The sequence below is a fragment of the Gadus macrocephalus genome, chromosome 14, assembly GCF_031168955.1.
Source record: "Gadus macrocephalus chromosome 14, ASM3116895v1".
Lineage (NCBI taxonomy): Eukaryota > Metazoa > Chordata > Actinopteri > Gadiformes > Gadidae > Gadus > Gadus macrocephalus.
In genome coordinates, this window is record NC_082395.1 from 6728059 (window position 1) to 6750169 (window position 22111).

The window sequence follows — 22111 nt, forward strand, 5'->3', positions numbered from 1 at the left end:
TGCTTTGTGGCGAGCTGAACATCGACACGCCGGAAGTTAAATCTTATTCTTCCGGATGTGGAACTCACGAGCGCAAAGCAGACGGGCATGAAACGACTGCAAATTCTTTACATGTTTTCTACAGTCTATGGTCTTTATATGTTGAATATTCGGTTGTCTTTTGTGGAGTGAAGGCAAGTACTACTGCAAACGAAACCATACTCAGCTTGAGTGCATGTTACGTTAATAGGGCATCAACTTGGAGGGAAGTTTCTCACTTCTCGTGGCGTAACTAGATTCTACATTTGAATGGTTAGCTGCGGATGCTAAGGGAGAGTACTCCGACTAGCCTACTTCTTCTAATCAATCTATATTTGAGTCAGCTTTGCATGCCTGGAAATACAATGCAACGAAGGGTTGCCATACTTCAGTATTGCAATTGCACATTTACATAATTGATATCACTTATTGCAACAATGCAACTAAAGCTAATCTTTAGCAAGCTGTCAATTATTGTATTCGCGCCACTGCAGTAGTTGTATGCCTGTCACAGATTTTAAATGTACATGTCTGACGCCGTTTTCAGATTCATGTGTTTAATATTTATTTTATTACTTACTTCCAGAACCCGAATAACAGTAGGCAGCCGGGAAATTCATCAAATTCCGGCACATGGTTGTTGTTGAGTTTTTAGCCTGCACAGACCGACCGACCGCCCTCCAGCCGCTGTGCAGAGTTCATCGTGTCCGTGTGACTAGCAGCCTCCGTCGGTGGCAGCTGTCTCACGCAAGGAAGAGATGGACCAGAACAATACACCCTTTCAGGGGCTGGCTTCCCCACAGGTAAAGACAGTCTTATTGGTTGTTCTCCAGCCCCTAAACATACAATAACATGCATGCATAATACAGGAAAGTGTATATATAGACCCCAGATTACATATTATTTATATTGCTACTACACAATCTTATCTTATCTATCTAAAGATGTTGGACATATGGCAATATTTCTGCGTAAAATATCTCGAAGATTTTCCATCTTTTATAATGATTTTGCAAATAAGTAAGCCTGCATATTTTTATCTCCAGTTTGTCACAAAATTAGACCTGGACAATTTAGGGATTTTAAAGCAAAACATATGACCAAAATTGGACCCATAGCCAAATGCATTGCTAACTATCGAATGTTTACGTGTATCTCCCAAGGGTGCCATGACCCCGGGGATGCCCATGTTCAGTCCAATGATGCCGTATGGCTCTGGCCTGACCCCCCAGCCGGTCACCAACACCAACAGCCTGTCCATCCTAGAGGACCAGCAGAGACTGCAGCAGCAGCAACAAGCCCAGCAGGCCAACGCAGGTGAAAATATGATGTGGCCCTATATTACAACTCCCACTTATTAAATCACAAATGTTGCATCACTATTCGTTTTTTTATGGACTTGCTGCGAGTACCCGGTGTATGTGTATAGATATAGGCATGTTGTTTATCTTCCTGAACTTAGTATGTTGCATGTTGTCATCATTTTGTAGGTCTTGCAGGTACGTCGGGTCAGACCCCTACGTTGTTCCACTCCCAGACCGTTGGGGGGTCCACCACTACTGCCCTACCAGGAAACACCCCCCTGTACAACACACCGCTCACCCCCATGACACCCATCACTCCCTCCACGCCCGCCTCGGAGAGCTCCGGGATCGTACCACAGCTGCAGTAGGTTTACCACAGACGCGTTGGTGTAGCCGTTTCTGTCAGTCAGTGTAAACAATGACCTGACTGCAGACTGGTACAGGCTAGTCTAGTGGTCAGGGTGCTCAACCCCCCTCGCCGAAAAAGCAATGCGTTCTATCCCTAATATCTGCAGCCTATAGCTGCAGAAATCCTCCAATAGCCTGTAGCGATCCTCGCGTAAGATGATTAACCCCTACCTAGTCCTGATCCCTGAATGCTCTGATGGTTACTTTGGCTGAATGATAAAATAGTACAAAGTGAATCTTAATCTGATTGTTGTCAGAGGCTTGGCGACACTATTCCGAAGCCACTCAATGAACTCTTTAATTAATTAAACGGAATAGATTTTCGGCAGAGTCAAGATAAGACCAAGACATTAGTCGAAATCAACCGGGGCCCCGCAATTGTATCCACACTTGTGGCTCCACATCTGTAACATTGGGACCTGGTTGCTGGCCGTTGCACTTCTTCGGCGTGATGCTGACCTGTTTCTGTTATACTGTATTCCAGTTAAATGCCTCAGAGTACCGACGCAGCATGAGCAACTGGTGCTTAGCATGGACAAGGTCGTCCTTCAGTTTGAAGGCCTTCTCTCAGTCTTCTTTGACTAAGCGTTGGCTTATAGGGCCTTATCCAAGCTCTATCTGCCACAACAGGACCTGAAGAGCCCATCATTCAGCTACATCACAAAGTTTTCTTCACATGCCCGATTCACAAGAATCTGTCTCCCGTTGGCATTGCCATGGCCAGAGACTAGAATGAGGTTATCAAATGGCCATTTTTGCCAGTTACTAAATACAATATTTGGCCGAGGTAATGTTGAATTACCATGTATTTTTCTTTACTCCTCTCCTGCTTGTAGGAACATTGTATCAACCGTGAACCTGGGCTGTAAACTTGACCTCAAGACCATCGCACTGAGGGCTAGGAACGCAGAGTACAACCCCAAGGTGCGAAGAGAACTCCATTTGGAGAGCTTGGTTCAATGCTTTGTTATTGTCTTTAATCTTTGCTTAATGCATGCTTGTGTTTTTTATTATTATTAATTAATTTCTATGATATGATCCAACTAGGCCTGTACCGTCCCTATGAGGCGTTTCCAGACCCCTATATTCATCCTCTTTTTCCGGTGTCTCCCCGTCTCAGCGGTTTGCGGCCGTCATCATGAGAATACGAGAGCCCCGCACCACGGCCCTGATCTTCAGCTCTGGGAAGATGGTGTGCACTGGAGCCAAGAGGTGAGCCCCTACCGCATGATCCACCGCAATCTCTGTTGCAATACTGAAAACTGCTCCCAATACATTCCAGTAAAATTGCATCAAATACATTGCAATAAGATTGCATCCAATCAAAGTATAACATCTTGTTTGAATCTCTCCCTCCCTCCCTCCCTCCCTCCCTCCCTCCCTCCCTACTCGGGTGCCAGTGAGGAGCAGTCGAGGCTAGCGGCCAGGAAGTACGCCCGCGTGGTGCAGAAGCTGGGCTTCCCGGCCAAGTTTCTGGACTTCAAAATCCAGAACATGGTGGGCAGCTGCGACGTCAAGTTCCCCATCAGGCTGGAGGGCCTGGTCCTTACCCACCAACAGTTCAGCAGGTAACCGCATACGCCATAACATCCACTGGCTCCAGGCTCACTCCTTCTGTCTGCTTTAGGGATTAGCTCGACGATGGAAAAAATCATAATCATCACTATTTTAGTCAATATCGAAATCACAATTATTCAAATGATTATTTTTGAGTATGAAAACATGATTCATTTATTTAGCCTTTCTCTCCAAAAAAACGCTTAAACTGAGAACTTTAAAATCTCCCCTTAAGCCCTAATTGGAACCAGCTAGAACCAGGTAATTAGCTAGAGCTGGGTTTGTGATAGCACTCGATACTTGATTTTCCAGGTATTGATTCCGGTATTTGTGTGTTCTTTTGTTGTGTCTAACATCTGTCCCTCTGTCTTTGTTCTAGTTATGAACCTGAGCTTTTCCCAGGTCTCATCTACAGAATGATTAAACCTAGAATCGTCCTGCTCATCTTTGTTTCTGGGAAGGTGGTTCTAACAGGTAATCTTGGCATTGTACCTCCTTCTATAACCAATCATTTGTTTGATTATGTGTCTTGTGGTCAGTGTATAGAGTCCCCAGGTAAGGTCAAGGCAACCTGTTTATACACACAAAATCATACAGAATCAAAAGCTTTCTGTATATTCGTCATATCCTTTAATGAGCCCTGCAAGAACAGATGAGAGGCCTCAATAATGTACCTATGATGCATTACACTATCTGGTTTAGAATGCAATGGAAGAACCCTTTTTGTGTGTCAATGAAACATTTACTGACACGGCACCTGAGACAACTTGAGGCAACAGGATTTACTGCAAGTACTGATATCATCTCTGTTTCTAGGTGCCAAGGTGAGGGGAGAGATTTATGAGGCCTTTGAAAACATCTACCCCATCCTGAAGGGCTTCCGTAAAACAACGTAGACACCCCCCCCCCCCCCCCCCCCCGCGCTTAATTTTTGTACTTTTTTTAGAACATCAGATTCAAATCTATATATTGACTTTCAAAAAGCGGACTGCCTTTTGGGCTGATGTACATGGATGTAAAATTTGCGCAACAAGGTCACGTTGTTTTAAGTGGTCTTGTTCGGATTTGGGGACGTGCCATTCGGTGCCATTGGGAGGCTGCTGTCCTACGTTCAACCTCCAAATGACCATCCTGGTATCACACGGTTTTGATGATCTCGTCCTGATCATCATATTCACTTTTTTCACGGTGATGACGAGAAGTACACCTGTTCAGAAAGTACGGAAGGGGAAGAAAGCCAGAGATGTCAACTTATTTTTGAGGAATAGGACACACGTTGACACGCTGAAAACCAATCGAAGACTTCTTATCTCTTTTGTTCATAATTTCTTTCTTTTTTTATGGACCGGTCACTGCACATTCCATTCTGTATTCAGTTGAATTTCGTAGTATTTCATTTTCAAACATGAAGTGCCAGTTTTAAATCGATGAGCTTAAATTCAATCCATGTATAAATAAGGAAACCGCCAAATTCTTAGGTCCAAGTTTATCCATTTGAAAATTGTAATGGGTTGGTTACAACTTGTTTGCATTTGAGAAAACATGACAAACATTTTATCTTTTGGCATGGCATTGCATTTTTTTAAAGATGAATAAACACTTTTTTTTTTTTTTTTAAGTAAGGATATTAAGCTTTTGTATTATCCACTGGGAAGTGTTTCTTTTCTGGCTTAAGAGCAACTATTGAGGGTTAAACCTTTTGTGTATGTGATTTAAGTAAGTGAACTCCATGGAAAAAGCCCCTCCCCTTTTTCTGGCAGACTCAATAATTGTTTCCTTTTAATAGCACTGACAGTTTAATGGTTGAACGAACTATGCATGTTATGTTTGTAAGTTCTTTGTATTGTCCTGAAGTTTTGAATTAATGCTAACAGATTTCCTGGAAATATGCTCATGGTTGGTCAGACTTGCTAATAACCTCAGCTAAATTCAATGTCCTTTTTCTTTGGCACTGCTTGTGTTACATGCATGTCTCACTATTTAATTGTAGTCAGTTTTATTTCAATGTTTTCATTAGTTTCACTCACATGATGACAAAGTTGCAAAGTAATTGGAGAAAGGTACCTCAGCTCTTGGATTGAAATAAGCACTATTACAAAACGCAGTCTTTATTCTGGCTTCAAATTGGATTTCTGGTTGTAAATAAACATATCTAAGGATTGTTTGTGTCAATGTCCATTTTGATGTAGATGTTTTTAGGTAGTCAGTGAAAATATCAGACACTTTATTTTAACATATACAGAACATATGGACATAAGCAATAGTAGATCATAGCAACCAATAACTTTATTTTGGAAAATGTTTCAATTGATTAATGTCCATCTTGATCATAGTTGAGAAAAGGTTTATTTAGCCAGACCCAGAAACTTGTTACTGGCATCTCCATCACATGCCAGGAGATAAGAAAATACTGAACTTTGAGGTTTTCTCTGTGGTTGGCTATCTAGAATAGTATGGTTGTATGCAACTTTTAAGAGCTAGCCCATATATTTTAAAGAACGAAAGCCGATAAAATATTTTGATGTTGAAAGTAACCATACTAACTTCAAGAAAAGCATGTTCAGAATCCAAAACTACAGGTAGACTATTTAGCCGTTCTCTGATATGCCTTGCTCACAAGTCTTAAATCTTCATTACCAATCATAGACGGTGCCTGTTCGGTTGTGTCTGTATATGTAAACATATGTCCAGACAACATATGTCCAGAATCAAAATGAGGGTTCACACAGTCTCCATATGATCGGTGTCCGGTTATTCTGATTCAACTTTGAAGCGCAGGTACATCTTCCATCGGTCTAAAGCTGCTGCTCTGAGCTGAAGTCCTGCTTCCAAAGGAACTCTCTGCAGTATCCTTCAGTATTACAGCTGACAGAGCAACTGTACACAGCTAGCGTGCCCCAGTCGATACTTGCACCAGTAGAATCCACTCGCAGACTGTTCAGCAGCTGTGGCATCACCTGGAAACATTTGATAGTTTTCATGGAGGGCATAGAATTAGCATTACTATTATTAATACGTGTGTGTGTAACATGCAATTTGTAAACCCAATGCACACATGGTTTCTGACACACATTAACTGCTTTTAGATGATATAATGAATAGCACTGAGTGAGGAGTCAACATGGGCTACCTGGAACTCAAAGGACCTCTTGGCACCACAGGTGCATGATGGGATATCGTGGTCAGACGGGACATGCTGGGAGGAGACCCATAAGGGACATCCTGCTCTACTGTACCGCAGCACCTAAAGAGGACAGAAGCAGGAAGAAGAATAGTGGCCATGTACCAATACCATACCGTCACCATTTTCCCTACTGTCCCGTTGGAATTCATTCAGCAGTAATTCTTGGAAAGTAATGGTAAGATCTGTTATGCAACCGGAAATTAAAGCACAAATCTTTTCTGCATCTGTCATATTTGACTGTACTGTTCTTTACCTGGTCTGGTTCTGCTGCGGTCCTCCTTCTAAACCGCTGGAACACCTTGTTGTCTTGGGTCTCGTGCGTGGCCATCTCCTCAAGGTCTACCTCTGCCAGCGCTGAGTGTGTGACCACAGGGAGGGGAGTGTAAAGATACACGAGGAGGACTACAGACCCACATACAGGGCTGCTCTTTAAGGACTAATGGATGCCTGTTCATTGTTTTGTTACAACTTTACCCAAAACAAAGAATGGTTCATTATTAACATGCAAAGCCATTACTTTACTGAGTTAGGGTAAAGGATCATCGGAACATAAGAGCATAAATATCATTATTGTACTTCGTTTAAGAATGCTTGATTCAGATTGGCTGGGAGGAGGGCATTAACCCGGCAGGTTGCCCGCTGACTTGTCTGTTGTACTTGCTGACTGAGCAAAGCGTCATAAAATACTAGATCAATACGCCTCTTGTAATGTTTTCTATCACAGAAATTTCAAACATGAGATCCATTGTAAAAGTAAACCTTGGTTAAAAAAGTTTCTTAAATGTGTTGGAAAACAATTGGGGTGTCAGTCGATATAGTTTTGCAAGAGAGATGCAATGTATCAACTATGTTATTAAACTAGTGATCAGACGTAGCCTTGTGTGGTTGCTATAGAAACTAATAAGCTATAGCTGAGCTAACGTTATTCACTGTAGTTCTGAACATTGCAGCGTTATTACTTTGAGTGAGTGTATGTAACTAAAATAGCCCAAATATAAAATATTTGGCCAAATAATTTTGTTATACATTTATTGCAAATAACAAATATTTGGAATAAGGAACGCATGTTTGATCGATCATAATTAAAGGGGACTACTTCATGAGGGAGATGAACTCAAACAGACTATACATTTAATAAGCATGCGATACGAATAAGAAAAAGCATAATTATTAAAGTATTTTAATTGTTTTGTTATAGAATAAATGGTAGAATAAATGGGATAATCACCTCAAGGCAGGGCAATAAACAGTTTGATATGCCCGGCTCGTGGAATGGAACCACCCTTGACTTCGTTTCGGGCGGTAAGCCGTCTACGAACCAGGCATATCAAACAGTTTATTGCCCAGCCTTGAGGTGATTATCCCTTACTTATTTTCTTCAGATCAAACAAGTTTCTAATCAGAAAATGAAGTTGCTACTTATGTCAGCTGTAATTTTGCCCAAATATCAATGGATGTCTATGCAGCAAAGCAATGCATTGACAAGTATGTAAATTGTACAGTTTGATGCTATCTCCCTCAGCTAGCTATGTATTTCGGTGGGAGATTAACCCAAATCTAAGAAAATAAAGTTATGTGGATAACAATAGAGTAGAAGACCCAGGAAGAGATATCACTGAGACACAATGCCTTCACCCACACATCACCAGCTCACCGTCTGCCAAAGGAGCCCCACTTTCAGTCTTCAGTGCCCCCTCCACCTCTGCGTTCTCCTCTTCCTCCACCTCTTCCTCCACCTCGTCCTCTTCCTGCTCCACATCCTTCTCTTCCGGCTCAGTGGCCAGCTCAAATTCAGGAAATAGGATTAGCGATGCCGCGTCATTGGATGCCTCTACATGGAAAGACAGATGATTAACAGTTAAGTGTCATACATATCCTGGGTAAAATGTTATAAGCGAAACAAGATACCGAGATGAAACAGGTGATCCATTGCCTGCTATTAGCAGTGAGCCTTGACTTAAAAATGCTCAACATTTAAAAAAAATACTGGCACATCCACGATTGTTGCAATACCACACTGAAGAACCACCCATGCGGATACGTACCCTGGCTGCAACAGGCCTTCTTATGCGAGTGTTTCCAGTGGAGTGTCTGGTGATGCTTGCTACAGTAGGTTATGTTGTGACAACGGGAGCAGGCTTTGTTGCCAGGGCAACCACACACCCAGCATAGCTTCACCCCAGTAACGGGTAACACCACTTGGTCATGGTCAGAACCGCTAGACTCTCCATCATCTGAAATATGACAAAAAGCGAGACATTTAGCATTCTGCCCACCTCCTTTGTTGGATAAATTACCACGGATATCCATTTAGAGAAACAAACCTGGTGGAGGGTCAAATGGATAGAAGTCATTCACCCTTGGGAGCTGGCTTCTGAATACTGATGGAAAAAGGAAAAACATTTTTAGGGTTAGAAGAGATTGGTGAAAATGGAAAATACAATTAATTGGAAAATAAGATAATGTCAATGGCATGTATTAAAATTTCCAACTAACGTAACCCTATGTAAGCATGGTACATTTAAAAGTGTATTTCTATACCTTTCATACAGCTGCCGTCATTGCGTGAGTAGCATTCAGGAGTTTTGCAGCAGAATAAAAACAGTGCTCTATGGAAGCTTCTTTCCTGCCCAGAAATCGGGGCATACACCTAGAGCAGATACAAAAATACACCCATTACAATGGTTTTTCAGAGGGGGGTGTGTGCATGTCGCTTCACTCCGGAATTGCACTCACCTGCAGAAGAAAGACCATTGGTAGTTGGCATATATCACACTCCAGCCCAGGCAGAGAGGGGACATCTCTATAGCCGAGCCATGCTGGCTTCCCCCCGACTTTGCTGGGGAACTGTGGACTGCGAAGCTCCCACGGATCCGCCTCCTCCACAAATCCCAGAATCACTTCCATTTCTTGTTCTGTGTTGGGTTTGCCGCCAGACATTTTTTTTCCAATAACAGCTGAGCGGTTTTAAATATCTATAACACAACGTCAGCTGTCAAACACCACAACACACCCACATGCCTCCTGTGTACGTTGGCAAAAACCATCCGGGTGAGCAGCAACAGTGAACAAACTATGGTTCCATACAGATACACATTTATATGTACACTATATAATACTTTCTACCACGTTAAATCGCAACAATTACATCTCGGTAGAATTCATTGAAAATATTTTATCATATATCACAGGTAGATAAACAGAGACGGAAGTCTTCAGTTATCTAATTCAGTACAATAAGCGATGTATCAATAAAAGTCTGAAAAACAAGTTATTAATTTGTCCACTAGATGGAGGAAAATACTTGTTTCTGTTAAACACACTGTGGCCATAGCACTAGCTGGGGGCCGTCACTTTTACATAGGCGGTGTGGCGGGGACAATAGTTGTAATACTGATGAAGAAAGCGAGAAGGAAAGAAAGAGGGTCGGAAGGAGGATTGTAAAAGAGTATCTTAAGATATTCGTCAACTGACCTTTTAGAAAATATTTAAATTACAAGTATCCATATTTCAAGAGTCACTATTTGGCTTGTCACTTATTGGGCGACCCTTATATGTATTATCTCTCTCCCCCTCTCCCCGTGGCTCTCCCCCGACTCCAGAGAGTATGTGATGTCATCCTGTTGACGAGCAGAGGAAGCGGCAGGGTGTGTGGGTCGGGGGCGCGAGCTGGGTCGGGCCGAGTTGACTGGAAATATTCTTTTGATCGGAACCGATGAACGAAACAAGTCTTTTTGGATTAGGTTACAATTCAACGTCACTGTAAAACAATCGCTAAACCTGTCTCTATTTGACACCAACTTGAAGTTGAAACTTTATTGTGTAGCCGACACTATGGATACTAAATCGACATTGACAGATCAACAGAGAAACTTATTTGGAGATGCCAGCGGAATAATGAGGTATTTAAGAAGTCGGCCAAACCAGGAGTGAATGTGTTACTTGGGTCTCCTGTAGCCCACGTATCATTCACAAGCCAATGCCTCCGCGAGGTGAGGGACCATGTAATCCAGCAGCGGCGTCCCCTGCCCCCCCTGTCCCGCCGAGGAGATTCCGAAGCCGGGACAAGGCTTCCGGGAGAACCCACAAGTCATGGCCAGGGTTGTGGGGGAACGGAGGGGCGCAGAGGAGGGTGAAGTGTGTGTTTGTAGGCGACGGAGCTGTAGGAAAAACCAGCCTGGTGGTCAGTTACACCACCAATGGTTATCCCACAGAATACGTCCCCACTGCGTTTGACAATTTCTCAGGTAGAGCTCGTATAACTTGTTTTCCGTACCCTGTAATTGTACAGTTGTTGGGTCTGATTGGATCTGTTCTTATACATTTCACTAAATGTGTTATGTGTATTCATTAACATGCAAATGTATAGTTGTTGGATCAGGTTGGTCTGGTCTGATTCATCCTAACTAAATGTTATTTGTTTCAGGAAAACCGAGTAGACCGACAATTGTATTTCATGAAGTGATCATTAGATAGTTTCCACTGTTGTAATAACTTTGGTATGTGGTGTGTGGGATGGATGTAATCTATAGCTGTGGTGTCCGTGGATGGCCAGCCAGTCCAACTTCAGCTCTGCGACACAGCTGGCCAGGTATGAGGTATCTCATAAATTGTTATATATATATATATATATATATATATATATATATGAATAACAAGTATATATATTGTTATTCATAGTTGATTAAATTGTTGTATTATTATAAACCCAGTTCTGGGTAATTCGTTTTTCAGATGGAATGTTCATGGATATAAAAAATACTTGCATTCCACCACAACTGAAGACAGTTGTGGTGTATATTTAAATCCACACACACTCACACACGCACACGCACAGAAACACTTGCTTCCCCTTACTCTCTCTGGCTCCCTCCCTCTCTGTCCCTATGCATCTCTCTCTCTCTCTCTCTCTCTCTCTCTCTCTCTCTCTCTCTCTCTCTCTCTCCCTCTCTCTCTCTCTATCTCTCTCTTTCTCTCTCTCTCTCTCTCTTTCTCTCTTTATCTCTCTCTCTCTCTCTCTCTCTCTCTCTCTCTCTCTCTCTTTATCTCTCTCTCTCTCTCTCTCTCTCTCTCTCTCTCTCTCTCTCTCTCTCTCTCTCTCTCTCTCTCTCCTCTCCCTCTCCTCTCTCTCTCTCTCTCTCTCTCTCTCTCTCTCTCTCTCTCTCTCTCTCTCTCTCTCTCTCTCTCTCTCTCTCTGTCCTTGTACTCCCAGGATGAGTTTGACAAGCTACGGCCCCTGTGCTACACCAACGCCGACGTGTTCCTGCTGTGCTTCAGTGTGGTTAGCCCCGCCTCCTTCCAGAATGTCCCTGAGAAGTGGGTACCGGAGATCCGCAGACATGCCCCCTTCACACCATTGGTCCTTGTGGGGACACAGTGTGACCTCCGGGAAGACGTTAAGGTGTGTGTGTGTGTGTGTCTGTGTGTGTGTGTGTGTGTGTGTGTGTGTGTGTGTGTGTGTGTGTGTGTGTGTGTGTGTGTGTGTGTGTGTGTGTGTGTGTGTGTGTGTGTGTGTGTTCAGCCGTCAGTCATCAATTACTGTGATAAACAATGAAACAAACAAATAGTCCAAAAAAGATTTACATACATATTATTAATGGTGGATTCAGATATATGTCACTAAGGAGCAGGTAGGGTCTTTGGCCTTTTGCTCAAGGAGAAACACCATAACAATAGTCTTTGGCGTCTTCCTCAAGGAGTAACACCATAACCATAGTCTCTGGCGTCTTCCTCAAGGAGTAACACCATAACCATAGTCTCTGGCGTCTTCCTCAAGGAGAAACACCATAACCATAGTCTTTGGCGTCTTCCTAAAGGAGTAACACCATAACCATAGTCTTTGGCGTCTTGCTAAAGGAGAAACCCAGGAAGTGTTCTGTGGGCGTTTGGGGAATCGAACCCATTACCTCATCCAGCTTGGAGTCAAACTCAGGCCACTATGCTATCCTGCCCCCACTGGAAATGTTGTGAGGCAAATAAACTAATTAACTGTGTTGCCTCTCCATGTATTCATTTAATTTTCTTACATTTATTTCTTAAATAATTATATGTAAAACGGGATGTGGATAATTACTTTACAGTTGAAATTAGCTAATGTATAAATTCATATTATTCTGCTATCATTATTATTATTATTATTATTATTATTATTATTATGTCAGTTTCGGTTTAGACACTTCCTGTGAAGTCTTTCTGTTAGACTTACCTGTGTAGAAGGAATGGCAGACATGTGAATCATCTGAATGTAATCTGCTAGCATCCACTTGGAAGCATCGAAGAGGCAATGCCGTAAGTTTGTTAATTGTTAGAGGACATGTTAAAAATAATATATTGTGGTGGAATAAAAACGTTTTGGATAGCAATTGTGCACAAGCTAATGTAGAATATCTACATACAGTGTTAGACAGTTAATATTATTATTTACAACTCTGCACAACGTGATGTTTAGTCATAAATAGACACACAATATTTTTGTATTATTTTATTTGCAGTTTTCACCGTCTGTTGATGAGGAAGTGTGACAGTAAATGGTCAACCCTACTACGACTGTCTTCATTGGCTACGTTTTTTAACTCTGTGTTTAGTCAGAGTTACAACACACTGCACGAGAACACTACATTAACTCTCCCACCCTTTTATCTCCCCTGCGTCGATCTTGGTAGGTTCTGATTGAGCTGGCCAAGTACAGGGAGCGCCCCGTGGAGATGGCCGACGCCAGGGACTGTGCGGTGGCGATCGGCGCCGTGGCCTACACCGAGTGCTCCTCGCTGACCCAGAAGAACCTGAAGGAGGTGTTCGACACGGCCATCGTGGCCAGCCTGCAGGACCACGGAGCCGGCCCGGCCCGGGGGAGCAAGCACCGGCGACGGCAGCAGCAGACGGCCCGCAAGAGGAAGGACCTGTCCAAGTCCTGGTGGAGGAGGTACTGCTGTGTGGCCTGAGTGAAGACCCCCCTCCTGGACCTAGGGTGTCCCCCAAGGTCTTGCCTTCTGGGCGGTGTTTGGGTCATGGTTGAACCAGAGACTTGCTGAGGAGGGGCGATGTGAGGGGGACGTGGTCTGTCGTCTCTCGTCTCCTTCAGGTTGTCTTCTCCACCGTTTGTTTTTGTACTACTGAGCCATGTCTGAATGAAGAGGTTTTGGTGTCATGAATCTGAGGTGACATTAGGGTCTTCCTTAAGTTGAGGATTGGTTCCTGTCCAAGCGCTTCAGTGTGGAAGGTACTGCTTCTGTATCGAGGAATTTAAACATGAAACTGACTAAAACCATGTTCATGAGCAGCGCTTTAATCGGCTGTGGTGTTCACATAGCCGTTTACTGGTTCAATGTACCCTAAACTACCCTAAACCCTAGAGTGTGTCTCGGATCCTAACTTTCTTTGTTTGGCTACAGCGTATTTTGTTTCATAATGTTTGTAAATGCAGAAAGACAATCTACTTCCTTGGTTCAAATGTCCAGCATGCTTCTAATATAAAGGTTCTTGAGTTGAAGGTACTTGTAGAAACCACATGCCTCAGACTGATGTTTGGATCAGCAGCCGTTTGTATTCAATCTGACTAGATCAAACTAGGTCAAATCGGTCCAAATCACAACAAGTGTTACGCCAGGGCCTTTTTGCAGAATGCTTAAACTTAGTTCAACTATGTTTCTCTTCTTTGATTAGGGGATTATTTAACCATAACATCATGACTTTTTGTTACAGCAATGGTTGAAACACTGGGCCAAAAAAAATATTTCCAAGGTTTGGAAAATGGATCACTGATATCAGATGTTGTCTAGTCAGGTTACATTGATTCAGTTAGTTTACAATTCTGTGATTTTATCATATTATTACTGTTTTTATTAAGCACAATGTTGGCAGAGATCACAAACACAATGTTCCTATGCAATCTTTGGCTTTAATTACTTTTTTTGCAACTGTACAGCATCATTATCTCACTTTTGTGACACACATGTCATGCTCAATCTAATCCCTAGTATTGACAAACATCTTGTCAAGCAAGTGGTCACATGATAACCGGCTCAGACTAGCTTTCAACCCCTACCTCCTTTCAGACCTAAACAAATACTCAAATCTTTTGTGATATACACAACGTATTAGTTTCTGCCATGATTCTCAAGTATGGGCCCTTGAGAATCATATGACTGAAGTTGTCCTTTTGAAATGGTCACTTGTCATTTATATTGTTTTGGAAGTAAAGAGTTGCATTCTGCACAATGCATACCGTGCACAAATGTTTATCACACAAATTTATATAAATGTAAAACATTTTAAATCCATCCACCGAAAATGTAATCTTTGTAAAGAGCTCTTTTAGTTGTCCCCAAACGTTGTCAATGAGGTTGAACCAGTGTTTGTTTTCAGTACTTCAAGCAGCATTCCCATGAAGATTATCCCTCACTGTTAGTCAGTTTGTGAGTGCTGGAGTAGGCTGACTTTTGCCTTGAGGTTCAACTCACCTCAGCTCAGCTTCTTGTAAATGAAATTGGGTCAACACGAGAAGTCATCCAAACAACTCATCATACTGTGTTTGTTTTGTGATATAAATCATAAGCCATGATAGTCAAACTATCTTTTGTAATACTGAATTAATCATTTTACATTTTTACAAATACGATGACTACGTGATTACCCCATAGCCTCTTTCGTAACCAACCCAACACCCAACAGCTGTTGGGGTCAAACACTTGCCACAGTACAGCTTGAATTTGGCCTAACCTCCAATCCATGCCCTGCTGAAATGTTGTCTTTCACAACCCAAACTAAAGTACAAAGTCAGATCACACCAGAAGGCAGGTTGTGTCTCATTGGAAGGTATGGACGTTTTTATGGCAGTTGCGGCTTGAATCTCAGAGTGAATGAGTTGGCTGTTAGCTCCCACTCGTGATGGCAAATCCATTGTTTCTGTTGCGGGCATAGGCATAATACAATGCTTGTTTGTGTGTGTGTGTGTGTGTGTGTGTGTGTGTGTGTGTGTGTGTGTGTGTGTGTGTGTGTGTGCAGGGAGTTTCTGGTGGAGTTAAGAAAGTAGGCTGAAGTGCAAAGGTCTCCGTAATGGCTCACACTTCTACGGTATATCAAATTCTCCACTTGAATCAGATGGAGTGCAACGCCGGTGTACGTTTCATATCGTCTTGGTTTCAGCTGTGGAGTAGAGCTGCAGAATGGAGCTGTGCTGTCAATCTCCTCTCAAATGTTAAAGATTAGAGCTTTGATGAGCAGCAAAAGATTGTGTGTGTATACAGCAGGGCTCGGCTATGTTGGGGGGAAACAGCTCTCAGAAAGTGTGTTATTGTGTGGGAAGAAAAAAAAAAAGGAAGGCCTGTGGCCGGTGATGTCCTTGGAAAGGGGAGTGGATGTGCAAGGCTAACGTCTCAAGATGTCGCTGATTGTCAGAGGTTCCCAAATAACTCAGACGATAAGCCCTGTGTCTCACACACTGTCGACGACTGTCTGTGTGTGTGTGTGTGTGTGTGTGTGTGTGTGTGTGTGTGTGTGTGTGTGTGTGTGTGTGTGTGTGTGTGTGTGTGTGTAAATGATGAGAATGACATGCAAATGTAAACTGACATGGATTTATTGTTTTTAATGTTCAACGTTGCATAATGCTAACGGAGACTCACTTCACATCTCAAAGAGAAACGACCAGGCCGTCCAAACTGCTGTGAAACCAGTGTTCTACTCGGTAACCACCAACTCATGACCGCCATGAGCACACTTCAAATGGGTTTAAAGGCTTTACTTGATTAATTGAACTGATGTATTGTTGTACATGTTTGTACAGATGTTTTATACCTTTCGTAATAAATGAATAATGATATCACCATGTTTTTTGCGTTTTCATTCCAAATCAGGGCACATCGCTTGCCGTTACTGTACTGACCAAACTTACTCATGAAACCTTGTATCTTCCATTTCGAATATCGTTTTCAACAAATGTTTGTTTTACCTTAAAAGTTTCAATATACTCGGAAATACTAATATTATGCCGCTTTTCCACTGCATGGTACCAGCTCGACACGACTCGACACGACTCGACTCAGCTCGCATTTTTTGCGTTTCCACCGCGGTACCATGGTATCTGGTACCTGAAGTGGCTGCTTTTTCTAGTACCTACTCGCTCTAGGTACCAAGCGAGCTGAGCCGATGCTAAAAGGTGACGTCGGCAGACGGCCGGCGACTGATTGGCCAGAGAGTGTGACGAAGTCACGAGAGCGACATGGCAACCATGCTGGTAACATCCATAGCAGCGCCGCAGCCAACATGTTCCACTTCTCCAACTTCTTCAACATGCCGGCTAATAATAGTAATGTGATCGATGTCCTCCATTGTTGTTATGTGGGTTCTGTCCATGTGTGGGTTGCGTATGTGTTGTTTGCGTCGCGTACACAAATACGTCACGGCCCTTTCGCGCAGCCGACCCCGCCCACGTCCAGGAGGTACTATTTGCGGTGGAAAAGCACCCGTGTTGCTACCGTGTCGAGTCGTGTCGAGTCGAGCTACATGTGCGGTGGAAAAGCGGCATTATACATCCGAAAATGATGTTATGTGAAAAGCTTTTTGTTGCAATTTGTAAAAAATTACATCTATTTATTTTTAATGTGGTTTTGTATATAATATTTGCTTGCTCAATTAATAGTGGTTTAAAACATGTGTTTTTATACTCAGCCTGTTTTTATTTTTTTCATGTGGTTTTATGTGGGCATTCACTTAAGTCCAGCTTGCTTGGTGTTAACAACGTGTGTGTGACGGCTCCGCTGCACTGGACCATCAGGGAAGAGGAGGATATGCATGGAGCACTCAGACACTCAGACAGAGCAGAATACAGGCGCAACAACACCTGGACACACGCAATTATGATTATAAAGGAGGGGATGGTTCTATAGGGGTGTTATGTGATGTTATGGTTCTATAGGGGGGGATGGTTCTTTAGGACGTTATGGTTCTATAGTGATGGTGATGATTGTATAGGAGGTGATTAATGGAGAGATAAGGAAGCAACTTCAAATATTGTGCACTTAACTTTTGATTGTCTATGTATTTCTTTGCTATTATGGTACGTGTGTTTGTGTGTGTGTGTGTGTGTGTGTGTGTGTGTGTGTGTGTGTGTGTGTGTGTGTGTGTGTGTGTGTGTGTGTGTGTGTGTGTGCGTGTGTGCATGTGTGTGTGATTTGATATCTCTTACCAATCAAAGTTCAAATATGATTGCAGCAAATCTAATATAATCAATCAAACAAATCACACAGCTATTCTTGATGAAAGGTAGAGAGATCGACTGATGATAAATAAAATAAAAGAGGGTTGAGAGGAGAGTATGAGAAAGAAGTAAATAAACAGATTGTAGCCATAACGGCAAGATAAGTGTCCTAAAATATCAAAGGGGAGTATTTACAGAAAATAAACTCGTAACAGAGGGCTGATTGAGTTAGAGCCATGGAAACAGTGGAGGCAGATGAGAACAAAGGACCATTCAGATCGGACAGAGCAGTTCCAACTTCTCTATTTATCTAGTCACTTGAGAGGAATATTTGATATCATTTTATATAATCCTAAGGAATATTACAACTATTTAAATTGTTACAAACATACACATTTTAAAATGTTTTAAACCGTTTTCATTTTAAACTGGAGGTCAATTTATTTTTTTAAAGACTAACAGTAATCACTGTTTTGGTCAGTTAAATCAACATTAACGGAACAAAATAATAGAAATGTAGTTAGATAAAAGATGAGGTCAAGACATTAATTTGGTGTTAATTATATACCCATTTACTGAGTATTTTGTCCAGGACATTAATGTGAATGAAAAAGAAGAGAAAGAATCAAAACGATCTGTTTCTTCTGCATCAACCTTACACAACAGTGGCCTATGTTATCAGGCATTATCTCGCTGTGCAAACACACACCATCCTAAGCGCACACAGTGCTAACAAAACACAATCCTGCTAGTTTGAATCACACTGCTGGAATTTTGTTGAGCAGGGGAAACTTGTGTCTGTTTGGACTTTATCTCGAGATTCTATTTTTTTTTTTTCTCTACTCGGCTTCATCAGACTATGCAGACAAACACACACACAAACACCCCCCCCCCCACACACACACACACACACAACCACCCGCCCACACACACACACACACACACACACACACACACACACACACACACACACACACACACACACACACACACACACACACACACACACACACACACACACACTATGTCTGTACTATTTATGCGTTTTGTTCCTGGGCAGATAGTGACAAACTGTGAAATTGAAAATTGAAAGTGTGTCTTCAATTATTGCAATGTCTGTCATGAGATGCATTTCCATCGTGTGTGCACATGCATCAATAGAGTGCCTCTATTCACACAATATACACATCTTTCCACTCAACCTAATATAATGGCGGTCTGTTGATATAGGCTACTATGGAAAATATTTCTGAACCAACAGAAACCATCCAGAGGTAAAAGGAGTAAGGTTAGATATCCATGTCACATGCTTATCTAAGAATGTGATGATTTATTACAGAGCTATTTCATATCACAAGACCGGTGTAGCAGTAACACCCTGGTACGGATGAATATTATATTTTACTTTTAATCTGTATGAAACGTCTCTGAGGGGGGCATTACACATCGATTATTATTCAGTTTGACACCATCTTGTCCTGATGTTTCAATAATGAGTAACACACACATACACAAGTACAGAGGGGGAAAGATCTCCCTCCTACTTGTCTCCAAACAAGATGCAACCAGCTGCTGCGCGCACACGCATGCACGTACACACACACGCACACAACCACACACACGCATGACTAAAGGAGAGATCTCCCTCCTACTTGCCTACAAACCAGATGCAGCCAGCTGGTGTGCGCATGCACACACGTTAGGGTGCATCAAAAAACGCAATTCTTGAATTTTGATATGGCTGGGTGGTAAAAGTGTTCCAATATATGTAGAAACAGCACATGCAAAATATTTTTCCAGTACATGATGATTTAGGGTTGCCACCACACATCTGTTTTTGTTGGATAAAAGTGCTCAATGGTCGCCATAGAGATCTGAGGTAAACAATACTACAGCTCAAGAAAACTGAGGTGATCTTTACTTTCTGTGTTGGGTTGGGTATGTATATTATTACATATTACTATCATATCCGTAGTTGTGTCTTTGTATACTTATTCATCATAAGTCATTTAAGTCATATTTATAGGTATTTGGTGCTCATTACATCTAGGTAACGTTAGCTAGCAACAGTTTGCTAACCACAGTTAGCTATCTATGTTAGCTAAGCTATTAAGCTTAACATCAACAGTATTCTAAGGTGGACAATGTCATATTCAGAGTATAGATGTCTCATGTTTAATGAGAGAAGCATTGTAGTTGTTACAGTAAATTAACAGTTTAAATACAAGCATATTTGCAAGCACAGCTAGCTACTCTGGTAGTGATGTCACGGTAAGTTATGATGAAGTTACACTATGTACAGCTAAAATTTGAGGCTTATGCAAGAATGGTTTATCCTAATTGAGTGATATGAAGTACGGTAAAATAGGATTTTAAACACTATCCTTGAGTTTGTATCCTTTTCATTCTCAGGCACTGCACAATACAACCCACCCAAGGATCCAGCTCTCCTAAGATGCTGCCCTCACCAACTGGTCCCTGCCAGACTAGCAGTCGCAGCCTGGTCTTTGGTCTGGGCCCCAGCATCACCGGTGAGGATGGCATCATCACCAGCGACAAACTGCCAAGTTAACTGGTCGTCAGGTCTTGCGCTGCATGCTTACCAAGAAACCCGGTGCAAATGGAGCGCTGTCGCAGTTCGAGGCAGCCAAGGTTGTCCTGGAGCAGGTGCGGGCATTTTACCAGAAAGCCAACATCCCAATGGTGAGCGACAAGCGTGCGTGCCACAAGATGGTAGACTTAGTCAATGCTAACAACAAGATGCGGAAAATCTCCCAAGCCAAGCGCTCCAATGAGAATACAGCGAAACAATTGCAGAAAATGGAGTGCAGACTTGATGCCACATTTCCGCTGTGGCCTCCAAATGTTGAAAAGCTGATCGATAACCCAGAAGACCTAGCTTTCTTGGCCAGCATGAAGTCTGACAGAGTGGCCACATTTGTTGTATTGGACAAAAAGCTGCAGCTCAAGGTGAAGCGGCGAGGGGAGCGTCAGGCTGCCGTAGCAGCCAGGCAGTCCCGCTGTGAAAAGGAGCTGGAGGAGATGACGGCAATGTCCAGCTTGGAGTCGGAGAGTGATGAGGAGTCAGAGGAGGATACTAACATAGTCTAGTATCCACAATCTGAGGGAGAACCTTGAATTCTCATTTTTATGTTAATTGGGACAAAATACAATCTCAGCCAAATTGATATTTTGAAATTAAAATTTGATGCACCGTAACACACGTACTTACACACAAACACACACACACACACACACACACACACACACACACACACACACACACACACACACACACACACACACACACACACACACCAGGGTTATCTGGAATTGAGCCATGACATGGAGATGATGACAATGAAAAAAAATATATATATATTTGGCAGTATTTAGTTACTTTTGTTATACTTCATAACATTCTATTTGGATGTTATTGCTTTGGAAATATTGTCTCTAATATTTGAAGCGAGAGAGAGAGAGAGAGAGAGAGAGAGAGACTTGCTCTATTGTAGAATGTTTTAAAGTAATGTAAACTGTTACTGTTGCAAACTGTTGTAGCTCACTGCTTCCCTATGCTGGGCAACAAAGTTGTGCAAAATCTGTGCACGGACCTCAACGTTGTGCTGACAACGTCAGTCATGTGCTACACAACTGATGCTCTCTCAACACCGCACCAGGGTAAAGGGAAGGCGCATTAAACGGACACTCTGGCGGGTTAAATAATGATAACAGTTTTCACCTGATAGTGGTCACATGATATGATGAGCGGTAATCAACAGGCGATCAACCGGCTGCAGGGCCTTCTCCTCTTGGATTGGAGGATGCTGCTCTCACCAGTCATAAGATGACTTCTGCAGGGCCACAGAGGGAAACGCGGAGGTCACATGGTCGCTGTATCCGACGTTTGTCTGATGCATGGCTTTAAACATCCAGAGACATTGTTATTCTTATCCCTGTCTAAGGATGTGTACAATGATTGGTGTGAAAAATAACCGGCTATGGTCTCACTTTAAAATGGCTGCTTTAAAACAGCTTATCATTCTAGACTAGATGGCTCAATACAGGGACCAAACAGAATCAGCAAACATGTGTTTACCAAAAGGAAATGGTTCTGTCCTCTTAATTACCGTATGTTTGTGACTGTAAATATCATGGCATCTCTCTCTCTCTCTACATATGAACAGAATTCAACTGGGATATAAAAAAATCATTACAGGGACAAAACAAAACAAATTTTAACAAATAAAGCACCTCTGTGTTTGAAAGAACAGCAAAAGAGACAAAGAAAGAGTGAGAAAGAAAAAGAGAAGGAAAAGGAGAGAAGGTGAGAGGGGGGGGAAGAAATGTTAGGTGATGTAATAGCTATACTATGTCCGTTGATTAGACAGCTGTTTATGTTTTTTTATGTTTCCCTAATCCCTGTGTGAATGTGAATCCCTCTGT

At 42.4% G+C, this 22111-nt stretch overlaps 4 protein-coding genes across 6 annotated transcripts in view; 3 read left to right on the plus strand and 1 right to left on the minus strand.

The window, feature by feature from the left end:
* The window catches only part of phf10 (PHD finger protein 10), a 91604-nt gene that overhangs the window by 15562 nt on the left and 53931 nt on the right, over positions 1-22111 (plus strand). The window lies entirely within an intron of this gene.
* tbp (TATA box binding protein) lies at positions 42-5448 on the plus strand. Its single transcript, XM_060071847.1, has 9 exons — positions 42-173; positions 605-821; positions 1182-1335; positions 1509-1686; positions 2567-2654; positions 2851-2942; positions 3131-3298; positions 3667-3761; positions 4104-5448. The coding sequence occupies exons 2-9, from the start codon at positions 777-779 to the stop codon at positions 4181-4183; spliced, it is 900 nt and encodes a 299-aa protein (XP_059927830.1). The 5' UTR covers positions 42-173; positions 605-776; the 3' UTR covers positions 4184-5448.
* On the minus strand, positions 5148-10081 carry pdcd2 (programmed cell death 2). Of its 2 annotated transcripts, XM_060071843.1 has the most exons (9): positions 9946-10081; positions 9208-9386; positions 9013-9121; positions 8796-8852; positions 8517-8705; positions 8126-8302; positions 6725-6825; positions 6418-6531; positions 5148-6244 (listed from the first exon to the last, which is right to left on the minus strand). In XM_060071843.1, exons 2-9 carry the CDS (start codon positions 9376-9378, stop codon positions 6083-6085), a joined length of 1080 nt encoding a protein of 359 aa, XP_059927826.1. In that variant the 5' UTR covers positions 9379-9386; positions 9946-10081; the 3' UTR covers positions 5148-6082. The 2 variants fall into 2 exon arrangements, with proteins under 2 accessions (XP_059927826.1, XP_059927825.1); XM_060071842.1 differs by lacking the exon at positions 9946-10081 and having other exon boundaries at positions 9208-9541.
* On the plus strand, positions 10451-16294 carry rhoua (ras homolog family member Ua). Of its 2 annotated transcripts, XR_009529054.1 has the most exons (5): positions 10451-10718; positions 11004-11062; positions 11684-11872; positions 13134-15972; positions 16015-16294. XR_009529054.1 is itself a non-coding variant. In XM_060071851.1 (4 exons), the coding sequence occupies exons 1-4, from the start codon at positions 10451-10453 to the stop codon at positions 13410-13412; spliced, it is 795 nt and encodes a 264-aa protein (XP_059927834.1). In that variant the 3' UTR covers positions 13413-16294. The 2 variants fall into 2 exon arrangements, 1 of the variants encoding a protein (XP_059927834.1); XM_060071851.1 differs by having other exon boundaries at positions 13134-16294.

Bases quoted from the DNA above. Each gene is read 5' to 3' on its own strand.
- tbp (XM_060071847.1), top strand. From the start codon at position 777: ATGGACCAGAACAATACACCCTTTCAGGGGCTGGCTTCCCCACAG. The intron at 822-1,181 runs GTAAAGACAGTC...GTATCTCCCAAG, and splicing joins AGGGGCTGGCTTCCCCACAG to GGTGCCATGACCCCGGGGAT. The intron at 2,943-3,130 runs GTGAGCCCCTAC...CTCGGGTGCCAG, and splicing joins GTGTGCACTGGAGCCAAGAG to TGAGGAGCAGTCGAGGCTAG.
- pdcd2 (XM_060071842.1), bottom strand. From the start codon at position 9,411: ATGTCTGGCGGCAAACCCAACACAGAACAAGAAATGGAAGTGATTCTG. The intron at 9,122-9,207 runs GTGAGTGCAATT...TATCTGCTCTAG, and splicing joins CAATGGTCTTTCTTCTGCAG to GTGTATGCCCCGATTTCTGG. The intron at 8,706-8,795 runs GTTTGTTTCTCT...GTCATATTTCAG, and splicing joins TCCATTTGACCCTCCACCAG to ATGATGGAGAGTCTAGCGGT.
- rhoua (XM_060071851.1), top strand. From the start codon at position 10,451: ATGCCTCCGCGAGGTGAGGGACCATGTAATCCAGCAGCGGCGTCCCCT. The intron at 10,719-11,003 runs GTAGAGCTCGTA...TGTAATCTATAG, and splicing joins TGCGTTTGACAATTTCTCAG to CTGTGGTGTCCGTGGATGGC. The intron at 11,063-11,683 runs GTATGAGGTATC...TTGTACTCCCAG, and splicing joins TCTGCGACACAGCTGGCCAG to GATGAGTTTGACAAGCTACG.